The sequence below is a fragment of the Erpetoichthys calabaricus genome, chromosome 10 (genome assembly GCF_900747795.2).
Source record: "Erpetoichthys calabaricus chromosome 10, fErpCal1.3, whole genome shotgun sequence".
Lineage (NCBI taxonomy): Eukaryota > Metazoa > Chordata > Cladistia > Polypteriformes > Polypteridae > Erpetoichthys > Erpetoichthys calabaricus.
The window spans coordinates 31,930,790-31,951,041 of record NC_041403.2 but is presented as its reverse complement, the minus strand read 5'-3'; the positions used below and the strand labels follow the sequence as shown (position 1 = coordinate 31,951,041).

Genomic DNA, 20,252 nt, shown 5'->3' with positions numbered 1-20,252 from the left:
CATTCCATCCAGAAAGACCGGTAGTCCGTTACTAGGAAGGGAGGCCAGTGTGGAAAGACAGGGATGGACTGGATCCCCAACCAGTTTGGGAACTGATCTCTTGTCTGAAAAGGAGGCCAGATCGGGAGAGATAGCCTGTTCAGAGTATGTAATCCTCCAACACACTAGAGAGCACCATCCATATGTCTCTGCTTCTATTTTCCAGACCGTTAGGCAAGGTGGGAATTGTTGTTTCATGGGTGTCGTGCAGGACACAAGATGGAGCTACAGGGATCAACCATCCGTGTTTTATGACACTTCCTCCTAATTTGTAAGTGCCTCCTCCAGACTTTCCAGAGTCTGGTTTAAAATCTCACCTTGGAGTTGGGAGGCAGCAATCAACATTTGTGAAGAGGAAGAATAGTTGGGGGGAAAAGTAGAAAGATGAAGGAACAAAATAAAAATCATTAAATTTGAACTTGTGGCTGTTGTGTCAGTTGTATCCAGGCTTTGGGACTCAGTGACACCCCCTATCTTTCAAAAATGTTCATTTTGAGTAAAATCAATATAAGAAAGTCAAGAAATGGCAATGTACCCCAGAAAGGTACTTAAAACAATCAGATCAATTTAGATAGATAGATAGATAGATAGATAGATAGATAGATAGATAGATAGATAGATAGACAGACCCTGGGTTGCAGGGGTGCCTCGGACTCCCCCAGGGCTTCATGGGGGTTGGAGTTCTGTGCAGCTCTGTGGGGTTCCGCAGGTGCCGCCTGGGGGTGCTGCAACAGGAGCGGCTGGCCCCTTTTGGGTACTGGTTTCGCCTTACCCGGAAGTGCTGCCGGCTGTCACTAATCAACCACCTGGAGCACTTCTGGGTGCCTGATAAAAGGGGGCCAGCAACCACCACTCAGTGGCCAGAGTTGGGTGGAGAAGGACAAGGTTGCTTGGGAGGAGTGGTGGTGCCAAGGAGGAAGAGAAAGTACTTTTTTTATTTGTGTGCTTGGGACTTTGTATTGCCTGTGGGTCACGGGGAAGATGTGCGCCCACAGGTGAAGAAAAATAAAAGTTCTTGGTGTTTTACACGTGCCTCAGTGTGAGTCTGTGTCGGGTCGGGTGCTATATAGCACTTTTATCACAATACATAGATAGAAAAGGCACTATACACAGATAGATAGATAGATAGATAGATAGATAGATAGATAGATAGATAGATAGATAGATAGATAGATAGATAGATAGATAGATAGATAGATAGATAGATAGATAGATGTGTAAATGTGACACCAAAGAAGTATAAATTTCACATCAGCCAAGTAAGAAACAGACAGGCATGACGTGAAATTAGCTACTTTCATCAAGTTTAAATAAAGTCTACATTATACACTTTATTTAAACATTCTAAGAATTGTAAAAACACATATTTTCTATAGGGTTTGAGGTCCCAGCACTGTTAACTTCACAAGCTCCAAAGCTTAACGTATGCGTCATGTTTCTTTGCTGAAGTAGAAAAGGATACAAAAAACCTTAAAATTGCTAATGTAATGAGTAAAATTAATTTTAATACTGCTTTGTAATAGCGACATACCCCAGGAAAATGGGGTGGAGTGGTGGCTCTGAGGCTAAGGATCTGCGCTGGTATCCTGAAGGTTGCCGGTTCGAATCCCCGTCACTGCCAAAAGAGATCCTGCTCTGCTGGGCCCTTGAGCAAGACCCTTAACCTGTAATTGCTCCAGGGGCGCTGTACAATGGCTGACCCTGCGCTCTGACCCCAAGGGGTATGCGAAAACTACCAAATTTCTAATACGAGAAATCGTATAAGACGAAATAAAGAACCAAAAAAAAAAAAAAATTTAATTTGAGTATAGGGAACAAAAGTGTCTCTACAGATTTCTTTATATTAAATTTTAGATTGCGTGAATGATGTTATGGGTGTGTGTGTGTGTCTGTGCACTGACTCTACATGTATATTTTAAAATATTTTTTTTTTTGTTAAAGTATTTTTACTTTTTACAAATTTCTTCCTGAACAAAAAAAATACAGGCTAGATGTAAATTGAAATATATCTCCACATGTCTACATTATTTCGTTGTTTTATGGAGGATGGTCAAGAGAGCTGGCGTCGACAGCTGAATTTGTAACCTTGTTTCTTGGTTTAAATTAGTAGTGAATTAGCAACCAGGGCTATGTGAATGTATGTTTTATTTTTTGGTGCAACTGTTGTTATACAGGTAATTCATAAATGATAAAAATAATATTGTGTGCATTAGCACTCTTAACTCTCTGTTGTTTAACACTAAGCACTATAAACCAGACCACATTAAGAGTCAAGCCAAAGGAGCAGAGCCTGTCAGCCAGGACAGTTCAATAGACTATCATCTCTTCTGTAATAATCTAACTACCCACAAGGTGGCACCCAAAAGCTGGCTAAATGAAGAGACATTTTATAATTCAAATCTTTTAAGTGTTGTGCCATATCATTGACAAATGCACACACTTCACACAGGTTTCAATATATTGGATTGCACATATTTAAGTTAAAAAGAAAAAATAAAGAATACATTTAAAACTAAGGGAATCAAAAAGAAAAAGCTTGTGCAGTGTGTTATTCACGGAAGGATTCATCTGATTGGCTCTTCTGCATGTTTTGCATGAACAGGCAGGGCAGGCCTGGTGTCAGGCTGGTGAGCAGTTTAACATATGCCTTACATATGTTGCATCAATGCACAATTTAATGCTTTCTTGCCTTCTATCATTGTTTAATTAACTGTAACCCCTTTTTGACACTTAATGGCTCTAAATGAGTTCCTGTCTTTTGCCTTATGTGGCGCCTTCCATTAATCATTGTAATTTTTTTTTGTGTTTATTCAGTAAGTTATTAACAGATGGTACATTTTAATAGCCATTTGCTAGGCATGAAAGCTGTGATATGTTGTAAAATATGGCGAAATAAACACTGCTCCAAAGGGGATTCTCTGCCATGGAGAAGTGGCCATGATATTCTATTCAACCAGCCTACTCAACACTTTTAATTTAATTTAATAGTGCCGTATATACAGCTTTGTGCTTTGATGAGCCTGCTGCCTAAAAACACAAACTCTGCATTTGTGGCAAGAAAGAAAAAGAGTGAATTATTTAAAAAGTCATGACAATAATGTGAAAATTACTTAAGTTTTTACAATCCTTGTATGTGATTGAATGACCGAATTCTTTTAAAAGTAGTAATGTTAATAATTGTAAGTGTATTAACAGCCCTTGTGTCGATAAATGCAACTAAAACAACCACGGCTTTCTTTGTAAGTTCCTTTTTGACGTTTTGGTCCTTCATGTTGGCTGGGGATTGTATATAAGTGGCGCAGTGGTAGTGCTGCTGCTTTGCAGTAAGGAGACTGTGGAAGATTGTGGGTTCACTCCCTGGTTCCTCCCTGTGTGGATAGCGCTTTGAGTACTGAGAAAAGCGCTATATAAATGTAATGAATTATTATTTATTATTGAATTTTTTTTAATTAATTAAGTGTTACGCTTTGATGAGCGTGTGATGTTCATTTTCTCAATATTGAACTACTCTTTTTTTTTTTCTACTTTGCCTTGTTCTTTAAATCACTACCTTGCTGAAACAGAATCCCTTGTCAGCTTCAGCAGATGTCACCAGTGCATGCATTTTGGGGACAATCAAAGAGCTCCGATGATGGCAATTCTCCTCCAGACCAGGGGTTGGCCCTCTTGGTTTTTTTCTCCTCCCTCACCAGGATGGTAGATTGACACCCGTTCCACGTCTGGCGTCACTCTTGTCATATGCTCTCCTAGACCCGTCTCTTCCTGCCTGGATCCCATACAAGCACCTCACCTCACCCTGATCTTGGACTCCAGCCTGAAAATACATAGCACTCATACTCAGTTTTTGTTTCTTTTGCTTCCCAAAGTATGCAGGGATCACAAAAGTATCCCGATCCTTTCTGATTTGTTTTTGTGTCATTCTTATACAGGACAAACCTTCCACAAGGAACAAACCTTTAGTGTGCAATAGCTTATAAAGATCATCAACACTATATGCTGTATTTATTGTTAGTAATGAATTAATCTACCTCAACATCACCAGCAAGAAACACAAGAGTGTATGTCCTCTTCAAATTCCACACTCGCAGCCCCTTCTTCAATGCACTAACAGTGGATTCAAAAGGTGTTCAGACCCTTCACTTTCTGCACACTGTATTGTGTTGTAGATTTCATTTTAAACGGGTAGATTGGCCATTTTTACCCATCAATCTACACTCAATACCCCATAATGACAAAGAGAAAACATGTTTTCAGAAAGGTCCACAAATGCATGTAAAATTAAAAAGTGAAACATTTTATTTATGTAAGTATTCAGATCCTTAACTCAGCACTTTGTAGAAGCCACTATGGTAACCATTACAGCTTTCAGTGTTTTTGGTTAAACCACTACAAGCTCTGCACACCTGGATTTGGTCACTTTATCCTGTTCTTCCTGGCAGATACCTCTCAAGCTCAGTTGAATTGGATGGGAAACCTCTATAAACTGCCATCTTCAGGTCTCTTCACTGATGTTCTATGGGGCTTTAAGTCTGAACTTTGACTGGTCCACACAAGAACAATTAGAGGCTTGTCCTGAGGTCACTTGAGCAGTGTCTTGGCTGAATCCATAAGGTCGTTATCGTACTGAAAGGAGAGCCATCACCCCAGTCTGAGGTCTTGTGCATTCTGGAGCAGGTTTTCATTGTACTTCTCTGTATTTGGCTCCATTCATCCTTCCGTCAGTTCTGACCAGTCTCCTCTCTCTCTCTCTCTCCCTTCTGCTGAGATGCGTCTCCATGGCATGATGTTACCACTACCATGCTTCACTGTAGGGATGGTATTAGGCAGGTGATGAGCAGTGCCTGGTCTTTGCCAGACATACTGTAGCGCTTGAAGATCTGCCAGAGAGTTCAATTTTTCTCACATCAGACCACAGAATCTTTTCAGTCTTCATCTCAAAGTCTTTTAAATACCAGCATATGCCTGTTATTCACTCTAAAACTCTACCATAAAATGTCAGATTGATGGAGGGTGGCTAAGATGGTTGTCCTTCTCATAGGTCCTCCTACCTCTTCAGAGGACCTCTGAAACTCTGTTAGAGTAACCACTGGGTGTCTGGTCACCACTTCTGACCAAGACCCATCTTGTCTGGTTACTCAGTTTTTCAGGGCAGCCAATTCTAGGATGGCTTTTCCATTTCATAGTTATTGATACACCACTATGCTCATTGGAACACTCAATCCCTTAGAAATAGTTGTATCCCTTTTCCCTGATCTGTGCTTCATCCCAATTTGATTGCAGAGATCTACAGAGAGTTTTTAGGACTTCATGGCTTAGATTTTGTCCTGATGTGCAGAGTGAACTGTGGGATCTTCTATACACAGGTACACTTTCTAAATGCTGTCTAATCAGTTCAATTAGCCACAAGTGGATTCCAATCAAGTTCTAGACACATGTAGAGGAGAATTAAAGTAAACAGGACTCACCTGACCACACTTTGGAGTGCCATAGCAAAGGGTCTGAAAACTTCAATGAAGATGAGATTTTGCTTTTTGATTTTTAATAAATTTGTGAACTGTTCTGCAAACATGTTTTCACTTTGTCATTAAAAATCTTATTGAGTGTAGATTAATAAGCTAAAATGGAAAATGTTTCCATTTAACATTTAATCTACAACACGACAGAGTGCAGAAAGTGAAGGGGACTGACTACTCTCTGAACTCTGAATCCATTGTATTATCAATGGCTTTCCTTTAATTGACCTCCCATTCGGAAGATACCACAGAGTAACTGTGAGTTTGTTTTGCAATCTGCTTTCTCTCCAGACTCACCCTGGTTAAAATCTCATGTGCTGTTTTCACAACCTCTCCTCATCCACCTCCTGCTAGGCCACTGCTCTCCCGTATCCCTAAGACACACAATGTTTACGCTGAATGGAGACTCTGACTTTAGCCACTCTGAAGGAGTATGGATGTGAATGGCTAAATGGGCCCTTTGTAAGGCTGGCATGCTATCCAGCATCACTTTCCTTCAGGTGGGGATAGACCTCTGGAGTCCTTTTAAAGACATATTAGGCATAAGTTAGTAGTTTAGGTTTATGTAGCTAGTAAATATTGAGCTATTAGAGATTACAACAAGGGGGCTGAAATTCCATGAGGACAAACCATCTTCTCTTGACTAAGGTGTACCAGATGAGGCCACAGAAAAAACTCAATAGTGTTTTAATCAAGTACATTATGTTATTATACTAAACAGTGAAACAAATCACACATTAGTAAAATTTGAAATTTGTTTTAGAAACACACCAATGTGCAGAAATACAGAATATGAGGGCTTTCACAAAACATGGTGGTTAGTTCTTCTTAGGGTACACACATCTGAGAAAAATGTCACATAAACAGTAAAATACAGTTTGCATACAGGAAGTCTATGTGACTAAGGGGATGGGGGCAATTTAATAGAGGATACAAAACATTAGCTCATTCAATGTGGGACTGAGATTTTTATTTCTGCTTTAGATACTCTTTGTGTGCATTTGTGTGATTTAAAGGAAAATGCGCCACCTTGTGGTGTAATATAGGAACAATCAGGCACTTGTGAGCAGCAGTTTTACAGTTCCTTGAAAATTACACTCTTTGATTTCAAACAGTCTGCTGTCATACAATACAAGATCTCAAACACTAAACCTAAAATGTCTACTCTACAAGTCGCCAATTAGTCCACAACAATCTGAATTGCACCAAAATAATATGTGAGGTGAGATGTGATGTTCTTTTTTTTCTGTTTTTTATTACTTTACAGTATCCACTCATTCATTTACTAACCAGCTCAGGGCTAAAGTAAACTGGAGAAGCAATTCCAAACAGTATGCCAGTCTACTGCAGGGTGCATCCGTGCAACATCCTCATGGAGCCATTTTAGGGGTCTCCAGTCAACCTAACAGACACATCTTTGCGGTGTGAGAGAAAACCTGACATACTTCACGAAGGCCAATGCAGAATCAGAGGGAACATGCAAACTCCTCACGGTCAGTATCTGATTTGGGGTTTGAACCCAGGACTCTGGACCCAGTGTATGGCAGGGGTACCAAGCACTCTGCCAGTCTATACTATTTTGTTATCAAAGGCCATGCTTCTCTTTTTCCTGATTGGATCTTTTATAGAGATGATGCAATGAGCAGTGATAACATTTATTTACTGTATATACTGTACTTGTAACACATTTTCATGCAAACTTGTAGATCAAAGTTCTTTTCAAATATTAATGGAAAATATGAATATTACAAATTAGGTTAAATAGAGGAATCCTTAATAGAGGTGAAAAAAAATGAAGATACAATCAGATTATTTGTAAGGCTGTGATGGTTAAAATGATAAAAGCCAATGTCTGATTTGTTAACATACTGTATGCCAGCGGTTCTTACACTGAACCCTGGCATCCCTCTGTGAGTGTCAGTTTTTGTCCCAGCTAGTTTTATGATCACTTAGTCGTTTTCCCTCTACTCCATCTTGTTTATTTAGCTGGGCTTTTTATCCTTCTTCAATTTTTCATAAGAGCACAGTTTGATTTTTACATGTGTAGCCCTCACACAGTTGCCCCAATGCAATAAGAACTTTGTAATTCTACTGTTTTATTGAATGGGAAGGGTGATAGTGAGACAAATACATGACCTAAAGAATGGCTTCTACTTAAAAAAAATTTAAAAAACACCCAAAGTTGCAAAAAACTTTAAAGTTTTCAAAAAAAATCACACCCACTCTCCCATGTATATTAAACAATAAAATGTACTCCAACTTCAGGCAGAGCCAGATCTAACATCAGGGCATTCTGGGTGCTTGCCCAGGGGCACATGACAGCAAGGGACCTTTTTACCAATACATCCAAACAACCCCTCACTCCACTGAGTTGAACCAATTGAATATTCACGTGTTGCAGAAATGACCACCCCACCAAGGAGCGAAGAAGAAATCGGGTTTTGCACCAAAATCAAGAGTGAGAAATACTGTTCTTTCATTAAACGACCAGGGGCCTCATTTTTAATCTTGTGTATGCACAAAAAGAGACATGAAATATGTGTATGAAAATTCCCACACAAACATCTTGATTTATAAAAGTAAACTTGATAGTGAAACGTATATATTTATGACAACTCTGACCCATACATACTCAACATTTCGGAGAAACTAGGAAGTGATAACACCCTCGATCAACTAGGAAATGCAGCCAAACCAGCTAAATAAATCATGATGATGAATAAGATGTTCAGGCTGTTGTTTATTTCCCTTTTCAGAGGGCCAGTGCCACATTTTTATAGTCAGTATATGTCAGCTGCCTGTTGTCACTTCTCCAGGAACTGGTCGACAGGTCAGGAATATCTCAGCTTAGCTTCATCTTCTTTTTGCCTGCTGTGCTGGAGGCCATTAACTGACTGGCAAGGTACTATATCCAGTTTTTGCATGGTGTAGATATACATACAAAAAAAATGAAAACGTTTTTGACATTATAAAAGGCAATATGTAACAGTGTTAATTTCTCTTAATGTGATTGGATCATTCTATTGCTCTGATATTGCAATTAGGACACCTAGTGAGAATGACACTGCATTTGTTAACCATAAGCACTTACATTCCATGAATGCACAAGTCATCTAAGATGTGACTGGGAAAAATCATGTCTTGGAGGCCTGGGTCAACCCGTGATTTATTTATTTTGAGGTAAAGTAGCTTTGACAGATGTTATGGTACTGTACATGATAGCTGGCTTGTTGGTAAGGTGACAGGCTGAACCCTCAGTGTTTCATACGGCCTGTACTGTTCATCGTAACAGCAACCACATCATTACTGTGTCAGAAAATAGTGGCTACTCGCTCAGCTGATGGTACCTTACACCTTTCCTGGACATCCAGAACACAGAGGAAAGGCACAATAATGCTTCACATGACCAGCTGTGGAGCACAGCCAGATATTCTTGTGGTCTCAACACATCAGGAGGGTCCTGCTCTACCAGCTAATGATGTTATGCAGCATTGTGATTGCACGTGTATGAGGCTGATTAGCATGCTCCATATATGGATGATTCAGTGAAGCATTGGAGGTGCATTCATATATGTATATTTACAAAGTAATTGTGATTTATATACAGCAAATTGCATAGTCTTTTTAAAATGTATTAAACGTCTATTAGGCCACATCTTGAAAACTGTGGGTAGTTTTGGCTGCCCACAAAGGGGATAAAATGACATCAATTAAGAGTAAGAGTTGATGTATGAAGATAGAAAGCTTTCAAAGATTACAATGCAAAGTAAAATGCATTCCAACTCTATAATAAAAATATCCTCCCATTTAATTTTTAATAACATTTACTCCAATGGAGTCTTGGTGGTGTGCAGTCTTTCTTAGCAGCATGGTGCTCAACACAAGGACCAGCCATGGACAAAATGTCACTCCATCACAAGGCACAAAATCACAATGCCGCACTTAGTGGCCAGCTTAAATTTGACAAATTATCTGCAACAAATATTCAATTCAACTTTTAATTTCATTTGCATTTTTATACAGAGTATTTGTACAGAGTATAGAGTCAGAACACTCACAAGTATACTATACTAACCGTCCCCTGCGGCTCTGCCCACATAGTGGTGAAACAGGACATGAAGAGGGCCCCGCCTGGCTCCCAACTCCTGATGTCACACTTCCCCCTCCCCTCGGCCTGCAGCCTCTGTCTCGGATTAGTGTGACTATTTTGCTCCTGCAAGCAAACTATAATTCTTAGCACAAAAATCAACTGGAATGTTCAAGCAAATTCTAGAAAAAAACCCAAACTAAATCTGACAAGTAGTTCTATCGTTCGCTAACTAAGCGGATGTAAGATATGCCCCGAGTCTGGTGTGTGAGTGAGGAGGACCGCGGCCCACTGCATGTCTCTCAGATTCTCACAAATAAATCAGTACTGCACACGAACTATGATACTTAGCATAATGGGAGAAGTCTCAAAATCAATGTTCAAGCAAATTACAGAAGATAATCAGATCTATATCCGTTAAATAGCTCTCTCGTGAAAAGCGGATAGACATACAGACAGACATTGGATTTTTATATATATATATATATATATATATATATATATATACATATATATATATACAGTATATACTGTATATATATATATATATATATATATATATATATATAGATAGATAGATAGATAGATACTTTATATATATACTGTATATATATATATATATAGAGAGAGAGAAAGATAGAGAGAGATTAATAATAAACTACTAAATGATACAGCATTTACATACATAGACAAATAATGAACATAGCTTCTGTAAGGTAAAATTTCCTATGGGACAAAAAAGTACTGTCTATTTATTTATCTACTAGGGGGCTTCGCTCGCCAACCCCTGGTGTTGGGTAACCCGAAATACATTGATGTATGTATGAGATATATTGGAGTGTAAAGGTGTAGATGACGAACAAAGGAAGTAAAGAACCCATAGCATGGCACATTAGAAAGATTTATTGGTATATTTCTTTATACACAACATTTGTAGTAAAGATGGTGTGTTGTCCTTGAATGAGTTTTCCTTGGTATGGAGTATCTATAACTTTAACTTTAATGTCAGATGAACACCGAACTCTTGAGAAGGCTACATAAAGTTGTCCATGTCCAAATACAGGCTCAGAGAGGTATATGCCAACTCTGTCTATGGTTTGTCCTTGGGATTTGTTGATTGTCATGGCAAATGCAAGTTTAATGGGAAATTGCCGTCGTTTCAGTGTAAAAGGTAATTCCAGGTCAGAACTTGTAAGGTCAACTCTAGGAATCAAAACAGTATTGTTAGAATGTGATCCTGTAAGTACTTTTGCTTCAATAACATTGTGTGTCATGGTGTTGATGACTAAACGTGTACCGTTGCATAAACCTTGTTTAGTATTAAGGTTTCTTAATAGCATGACTATTGTCCCGATTTTAAGGTTAAGATTGTGTTGTGGTAATCCGGCTGGGTTAGTAGTGTTTAAATATTCTAAGGGGAAATTAAAATGGTGATTGTTTATGACTTCAGCGACGTTTCTCATTATCAGCTCTGTGCATTGCTTGTTTTCAGGAAGGTTCATTCGTTGATAGATTGCGTCATCTGGATCTAACACGTAGATTTGTGCATATTTGCGTTCGTGATTTGGTTCAGGGTGCACTGTTCCAATCCGATGTAATATTTGTCCACATATGCGAAAGCAGTATGGGCCATTGCCAGCTGGTGGCCTGATATTTACCCTGGTAGATGCAAAAGCAAATGAACTATTGTAGGATCTAATGCAGTCCATTAAGTTTTTACTTTCAGGTACATTGTTAGTTAGAAGCTTCCGTAGATATTCAGGGTATTCATCTAAAGGAGGCAGTCTAACCTGACCCTTTTGACAACAACGTGTAAACTCATTAGTTGTATTGCCAATTGTTTCTTCAGGGAAGTTAGGTGAATGACAATGACAGCAAATGATATTCATTAATCCTAATGAATGTTTATTAATAGTGGACTCATTACAGAATGCGTTGTCAGCTAATTGGCGGAATTGTTTAGCGGCTGTTTGTCGTTCCTTTCTTTGCCATTTATCTATTGCCTCTGCTGTTTGAGAGGCGCGTTGTAGGCGCCTGCGTTCATTAATTGTGTTCATTAATTGTATTCAGGCGGGCTCGTTTCTGTATGTCCGTTAGTTGAGATGTTTCGTTTTGGAGCCGTGACTCCTTTGGTTGCATTGTTTGAGAAGCGCGTTGTAGGTGCCTGCGTTCGTTGTTTTTATCCAGGCGGGCTTGTTTTTGTAGCCCCGTCAGTCGAGCTCTTTCTTTTTGGAGCCGTGCCTGCTTTGCTTGCGGCATTTCAGACGCGCGCTTTAGGCGCCTGCGTTCATTGATTTTATCCGGGCGGGCTCGTTTTTGTATCTCCGTCAGTTGTGGTCTTTCGTTTTGAACCCATGCCTGCTTTGCTTCTGCAGTTTCAGATGCACGTTGTAGGCGTCTATGTTCATTGTATTTGTCCATGTGGGCTCATTTTTGTAGCTCCGTTAGTCGAGCTGTTTGGTTTTAGAGCTGAGACAGTTTTGCTTCTGCGGTTTACAGATGCGCGTTGTAGGCACCTACGTTTATTTTTTTTATCCATGCAGGCTCGTTTTTGTAGCTCCGTTAGTTGAGCTGGATCGTTTTGGAACCGTGACCGTGACTCCATTAGTTATCCGTTGTCTACCGTTAGTAATATGGATAATTGCACTTACTGTTAATACGGAGCGTTTTCTGTGGTTGTACTGTTAATAATGCATCACTGTAATGTGATTCACATAGGCTATATGGTTTGGACGTGTGAGGATGCCGTACATTTAATACGGAGAGTTCGTTTATTCTTATTACACGGACCATGCTGTGTAATGTGGACGTTTAGTTCAGAAGCACCTTCCGTACTATCTTTGTGGACCTTTGCGGACTCCGTAGTGTCTTCCGTTTGACTCTGGGGTGCAGTGCAGAATCCTCTTTTCTGTGTGGCTGTGTCGTTAGTCGTTAGCTATGGACGCGTTGTTGCTTTATGTCTTATTTACGTTAGTTGAGCTCTTTCGTTTTTGGGCCGTGACTCCTTCATTCGCGGTGGATCAGACTTCGCCGTGTACCTGCGTCCGTGCCTTCTGGTTTACCATTCTCGGTTAGTAATATGGATTATATAGTGCTTTATCTATCTATCTATCTATCTATCTATCTATCTATCTATCTATCTATCTATCTATCTATCTATCTATCTATCTATCTATCTATCTATCTATCTATCTATCTTTAATATAGTGCCTTTCATATCCATTTATCTATTTATCTAAACCTACTATCCTACATTGGGTGAGACCACAGTGCCAACCACTGGCCACCATAAAAATAGTCAAGGATAAGTATTATATGTATATATATATATATATATATATATATATATATATATATATATATATATATATATATATATATATATATATATAGATGGCACAGCGTTCATCACAGCTTCTGTTACTGGTACAAATATCTCTGAAGCTTTGCAAGCTGAAAAATATTATCATTTATACATTATTAAAATGTGTGAAGAAAAACAGCCACTTACCTGTATACCCTGGCATGCACATACAGACATAATTCCCAATTTTATTCAGACAAGTGGCTCCATTTTGGCAGGGCCGTGAAATGCACTCATTGACTTCGATCTCACAGTGTTTCCCTTGAAAGCCCGGTACACAGTAGCAGGAGTACCCGTTCACTGTGTCCCGGCACACAGCTCCATTGTGGCATGGGTTGGAGGCACATTCATTAACATTTGTTTCACAGTGCTCACCCTCATAACCGTCCTGGCAAATACACCTGTAATTGGGGACTACATCCTGATTAGAGAGGACTTGACAATTGACCCCACTGTCACAAAGGTCTTCAGCACACTGGAGTATGTGGGTCTTGCAGAGCTCTTCTTGATTCCCAGATTCACAGCGGCACCTGAGGTTAGTGGGATTTCCAAGGGTGATGCAAGTGGCATTTCTGTTACAAGAATCAGATCGGCAAAGATTGTGAGGGGTGCATGGCTTGATCTTCTTTGCAACAGAAATCGATGAACATTGGCAATGAAAGTCTGGTTTAACATCTTGACAAGTTGCATTGTTTTGGCATGGGTGAGATAGGCAGCTGGAAATACCCTCTGTACAAAACACACCTGCAAGATGAAAATGTAGTGTTATTACATTATTGATCATATTACTGAAAGAAGGAAAGATCAGATTTGTATTCATTCATTCATTTTCTGTAAGTGTCATATCATAGACAAACGTAAGAGAACCCTGAAGACTGAAGAGTATGTCAGTCCTGGGACTTGGCCAACAAGATCTGAAGTATGCCCTTTGGAAAAAAAGACAAATGATGGAGCACTGCCAGACATTACTCTCTGCTGTCTCACTGAATGCCATTTAATCTGAACATCTCAAATGGGCTTATCTCTTTAGTGTGTTGCACAAATTCAGGTTAGGCTTGATCATTCAAAAACTGATTAGTTGGTGGTACTTAATGTGACAGTCTAGGTTGGCTCCATGGTCCCTGACAGTTTGCACCCATAACTGTCGACAGTTGTAAACCAAGATGAGTTCTGCAAATGGGAACAGAAACAGTCAGCAAGAGGTTTGTGAAAGTGCTTCAGTACTTACTTACTCAGTCAGAGTCCAAAAAGTGTTGTACAGTCAGTCCTTTTCTAACTCGCTTAGTCTTGGCTTGGGTCACGGGGGTCCACTGGAACCTATCCCAGCTAGCACAGGGTACAAGGCAGAAACAAACCTTGGACAGGGCACTAGTGCATCGCAGGGCAAACACTCAAACCCACACATAATTTAGTGTTTCCAATTCACACATCTTGCATGTCTTTGGACAGTGGGAGGAAACCGGAGCACTAAGAGGAAGCCCAGGTAGACATGTGGAGAACATGAAAACTCCATGCAAGGAGGACCCGAAATGCAAACCCAGGTCTCTTTGCTGCAAGGCAGCAGCACTAATACTGCACCCACCGTGCTGCCCAGTTCTGTACATTTATAAATAAATAATCCATTAGAAATCCAAATTAATTTCTGGAGGATAAAAACAATTGTAAAATCCAAATAAAACAGTTTCTTAATTCCAAGAAAAATCATTTTTTGCAGTAAGCCCTTCCTCAGCCAGCCCAGCATGTCTTTCACTACCATGCATCTCCCCAGCTCACCCTAGCGGGTCTTCCTTCAGGAACATGCATGGCCAGCACTCTGTTATCCCATACACCAGAGCGGTGGGTGTTACCTGGATCCCTGAGAGGTTTGCTCGCCATCCCTGCTTCTACACTATTGAATGGGGACACCCCATAGAACGCCATTCACATTACTCTGCTGGCAGCGTCCGGTCACTTTGTCACTGCTGTTGCCACCATCTGATTCACTCCCAACTGTTTGCCTTGCCAGCTGTCTCCTGGACTGTCTTTTTTTCCTTATCCAATTGTTCCTCCTGATTTATCCATACAGGATCCCTTTCTAGCACTAATCAGGTGCAGGTGAAGTCATCCACCCACACCAAGGTGTGAATGAAGCACCTGACAAGTCTGTCCAAATTTGCATGGGAATGCACGATCAGCCAAGCACCTCAAACAACCTCTGGGCAATGTGTGTATGTTCACCTGCACCCACCTGGAGACTGCACCCTTCAGATTTATTCTTATTTATTTAAAATTTGCAATGCTACATACCTCTCTCATCACACACCTCACATCATAAACCGTCGGTTTCATGGGAATGCTCCATCCTCTACTGAACCCAGTGCAACTGGTGGCCATGCTTCATGGTGTGGCCTCACTGCATTCCACTAAAACTAGCAACTAACGGCACTAGTAAGACCCATACTAAAAAACAAACCCAAGCCACCTTTTGAAACAAAACAATAAATAGTCTTTTAAATTTTTTTTAAATTCAAACAAGTCCTTCACTAGGCTTGGGCACATGGATTCCTAAAATCCCGCTTGCTGTTTCTTCTTCAATCTTTATTTCATTACTACAGGCTCATCCCACCTCTGCCACTTTATTGCCTCCACGGTCCTCGGCACCTTAAACCCAGACTGTCACACTTAATGCAATAATGTATGAAAATTCCACATAAATTTATTGAGTGGTTCAAACTCAGTTCAGATGAGTTACTCTAACAACAGTGGAAGGATGAATATAACTTATATGAGCTACTCAGACATTTAAATTAACAGCTCTGAACATATAACCATTTTGTTGTACTGAATTACTGAATGTTAAAATTTAAATATGTTGATTACACACTTTAGCACTGCGTGATCATTTTGTATCAATTAAATAAACTCAGAAAGCAAACCTTTGATTTCAGAAATTTTACTTAACATTTTAATTAAATTGGGATGTTGTCTGATCACTAATCAGAAAGACATCATTATTAGATGATTTTGCCAAGTAGCCAATTATACCAAGTTAATTAGCAAATTACATAGCCTCTTGACATCACCACAAGGAGAAAAACCTGCTCATATGGTGCATGATGTGCAATAAGCATGCTAGATTATCGAAGACAAACACAGCAAAGGCACCTTCATAACCTCACAGATCTTCTGTTATGCGCAGCCTTTCTCTGTCTCTGACATTAGGTCAATAAGTGGAGACTGCTAAAACTCGGCAATATCTTCACAAAATGCATGGTGTCTTAATGCAAATAAACTAAACTTACACTAATCATTTTACATTGAACTTACATTAATGATATTATTTACCACCTAAAATAATAAAACAAAACTGCTCAGACATTCTGGAAGACATCCCAAAACAATATCACACTGTCCAATACAATCCTCTCACCCCTGGAAAAATATTTTTAAAAAATCATCTGATTTGGCAACATTGCTGAGTGGCATCCTACCATGAATGGAAATTCTATGCCAATGAAATTAATTTGTTAAACATAAGTTAACAGGGTTATTGTTACATGCAAACAAATTATGTTAATTGTACTTAAAATAATGTAATGGATGGCACACATGGGTTGGCAACCCAACCAGGACTGAACAGGATTCCTTACTCGGCTAAGAGGCCTGGGGGAGATGATGACTGCTGAATAGTTTCTTCCCTAATGCATTAGATAGCGGCATCCCTGGACTTTGGTTCCCACTCGGATACCCACAGGGAATGCTGGGAACTGTTTTCCTGGAGTACAGCCCTGTTGGGTTCTGTGGGCGTCGCCAGGGGCTGCTGCAGGGGTTTATAATCCCTGCTTCATGGGACTTCCATCCATTACAAGTGATGGTCCTACCGCTTGAAGTACTCCCGGGTCTGAGATAAAAGGAGCCACTCTACCTCACCTCACCGAGGATGGTAAGAGCAAAGGAATCATTTTTTTGTGATTGAAAATTTTGGCTGTGTTCACTAAAAATGTCTCGGTAAGGAATAAAAATTCTTCTTATCCGGAGTAATGTTAGATGACATTGTGTCTGTGGTTTGGGGCTTAGTGGCTCCCCCTTGTGGTTACAACAGATACATATAGCCTACAAACAAGGTCATTTTCAGTTGAAAAAGTTAAAAGTATCTGCATAATAAGAAATGTTCCTAAAAATAATTTTGTATACCTTAAAAACATTCATTTTGAGTAAAGTCAACCTTAGGTAACTGAGTAATGGCAATACACACTAGGAATGATTTCTATGAGTGCTGCTGTTAATTAAAACAATGAAATCCATTCAAGGTGCCTCTACATGAATTTCATTATTTCTCAATGTGACACACAAGTACTCTAAGACAGTTCTACTAGAAATGTGTGTTAAGCCTTAAGGCCTACTCATTTTGAATAAAGTCAATTTAAGTTAGCGGAGTATCAACAGACCCCAAGAATTATTTTTTTAAATGTGCATGTATATGTGAAAATGCTTCATTCTAGTCCAAAAGCTTTGGTTTTATAAACAATGTAAATTCTGAGTGTTTCAAATCATAATATAGAACCACAGATACTCATACCTCCGATGGTATGGTGATTGCTGTTGGACACTTTGATCGCATCCAGTGATGAATACCTAAGATGAAAGGGCTCGTGAGAGAAGGCTTGAACTAAACCTTTCTCTTTATGTATGATTTGTTCCTCTTTGCAACTGAAATTAATGAACATTACATAATGTAACAGGTAGTGTGGCATAGTGGTTAAAACTCTGAGGCTGTGGGTTCAAATTACTTCACCTGCCTGAGCTCCAATCTGAAAAGCAAAAGAAATGTAACCAATTGTATCTCTCAAATGTTGTACATTGCCTTGTGTAAAGGTGTCAGCTGAACATTTAAATGTAACATATTGCAGAAAGTATAAAAGTGCTCTATATCTCTGACCCAGTTTCTTCACTGCCATTCATACTGTGGCGGACGACTGGCAGCTTATCCCAGCTGGGACGCCCATGAAGTGGAAGGATGGGGGAAGGCAGCTTTCTTAGGACACTACCTCCCCCAAAACGCTAGATGGCAGCTCCCCTGGAGTGTAGCGGTGCCCCGGATTCCCGCAGGGCATCCTGGGACTTGGAGTCCGGTTTCTCAGCCCTGTTGGGTACCGTTGGTGCCACCAGGGGGAGCTATGAAAGGACCTGGGGAGTCATGCTTCCCTTGCAGCCCAGAAGTGCTTGGAAGTCACGAGGACGGAAGCCCCACAGTACTTCCAGGCTGATTAAAAACTTGAGATTCTCCATCTGAGCTGGAAGTGCTGCTTTTACCTGGTGTCCGGGACATTTATCTATGGGTTAGAGGAGCGACAGCGCCCTCTAGTATCACAATACTAAATTTATTTCTTTTTAAATCAACAGAACAAGATTTTTCTCCTATTTTCTCATATGGCAAACTAAATACTTTTAACCGATTGTCTCAGCTCAGTTTAAATATTTTTGGTAAGGTAAACATTGTGGATATCTTTAAACTGCTCCCTCTGGTCACCCGTGGATTCTCCGACCTTGACTTAATAGGGAGTAGAGGACTTGTTTAAGGAGACATTCTGGTGGTTGGCTCTGCGGGATCATAAATTTACCAGTGGTATGGTGGCCATAATATTGACTGTTGTTAAAGTATCTTTTCATATTTTTCAATTTTTCGCATCTCACATTTCTGTAACCTATCTAATAATCTATTATAGTTCCGTTCCTACCTACATATCACTTATTTTCCTAACCCACTTCTTCTAATACACAGTGACATTATAAAAAATCTACAGTTTCTAAGCTATATTTCATTTTACTTCCCTGAAAATTACAATTTTGATTGGACTTTTGTATATATAAACCTTTATTCAAAACAAGATTGGTACTTTGGTCTTTTAAATGTGTGATTGAAAATTGAATTCTTACATACAATGCAATACAGTTTATTTTTGTATAGCCCAAAATCACACAGGAAGTGCCGCAATGGGCTTTAACAGGCCCTGCCTCTTGACAGCCCCCCAGCCTTGACTCTCTAAGAAGACAAGGAAAAACTCCCAAAAAAAAAACCTTGTAGGGAAAAAATGGAAGAAATCTTGGGAAAGGCAGTTCAAAAAGAGACCCCTTTCCAGGTAGGTTGGGCATGCAGTGGGTGTCAAAAAGAAGGGGGTCAATACAATACAAAACAATACACAGAACAGAACAAATACTCAATATAGTATAAAAATAAAAAATTTACAAGTACGGACCAGAATTTAATAGTAGATGATATCACATAATATGATTGGGATTTGTTTAGAGTTCTGGAGACCTCAGCCATCAAGCTGCCTCCCCCTATAGACCATTCCACAGCTGAGACATTGCTTTGCCAGCCAATCCGATGAAGGGTCCCCTCTACCCCACGATTCCTGCGATCCTCCATCAGGGATGACTTTACCTTAGGCAGGCAAAACAACTTGGCAGGTGGGCCATGGCACCAAGTGCCACATTTGAGTACAGAGAAGAGAAACAGAATAGATGAGGGTTAGTAACAACTTATAACTATCATGTTACTTATGTTTTAGTGCTAATGACTAACAACAGAGATGCAGTCTGTACAGTTAATCAGCAGCTCTAGTCAGGGTGTGCTAAACTGAAGTAGTGAGTCTTCAGCCGGGATTTGAAAGCTGAGGCCGAAGGGGCATCTCTTATAGTAGCAGGCAGACCATTCCACAGTTTAGGGGACCTGTAACTAAAAGCTCGACCTCCCATTGTTATTTTATTAATCTTTGGAATCATAAGCAGACCAGCATCTTGAGATCTTAATGTGCTATCTGGTTTGTAAGTCATGATAAGTTCAGACAAGTAAGCCGGACCTTGGCCATTTAATGCTTTATATGTTAAAAGGAGGATTTTGAAATCTGCCCTAAACTTAACCAGGAGCCAGTGTAAGGATTTAAGAACTGGAGTTATGTGTTCATACTTTCTTGTTCTTGTAATAATTCTTGCAGCAGCATTTTGGAGTAACTGGAGGCTATATAAAGAACAGTCTGAACATCCAGTGAACACCGCATTGCAGTAGTCAATCCTACTAGAAATAAATGCAAGAATTAATTTCTCAGAATCCTGTTTATTTAGAAAGCACCTTACATAGCTGTTTTATTTCAAAACATTCATATCTAGCAACCTACAGGATTAAGTGCCTTTCATATCAAGCTGCTCTACTCTGTGCTGTATAGTTTCTTGCTTATATAATGATCTTACTATGTGCTTAGCATTGACC

At 39.7% G+C, this 20,252-nt stretch overlaps 1 protein-coding gene across 4 annotated transcripts in view; it reads right to left on the bottom strand.

Moving 5' to 3' along the window:
* Window positions 1-20,252, bottom strand: part of crb1 (crumbs cell polarity complex component 1) — a 223,505-nt gene that overhangs the window by 169,536 nt on the left and 33,717 nt on the right. For all 4 annotated transcript variants that reach the window (XM_028811039.2, XM_051932884.1, XM_051932883.1 and 1 more), the window contains exon 2: window positions 13,151-13,747. In XM_028811039.2, coding sequence (XP_028666872.2) covers window positions 13,151-13,747 — 597 coding nt within the window. The remainder of the gene's footprint in view (window positions 1-13,150; window positions 13,748-20,252) is intronic.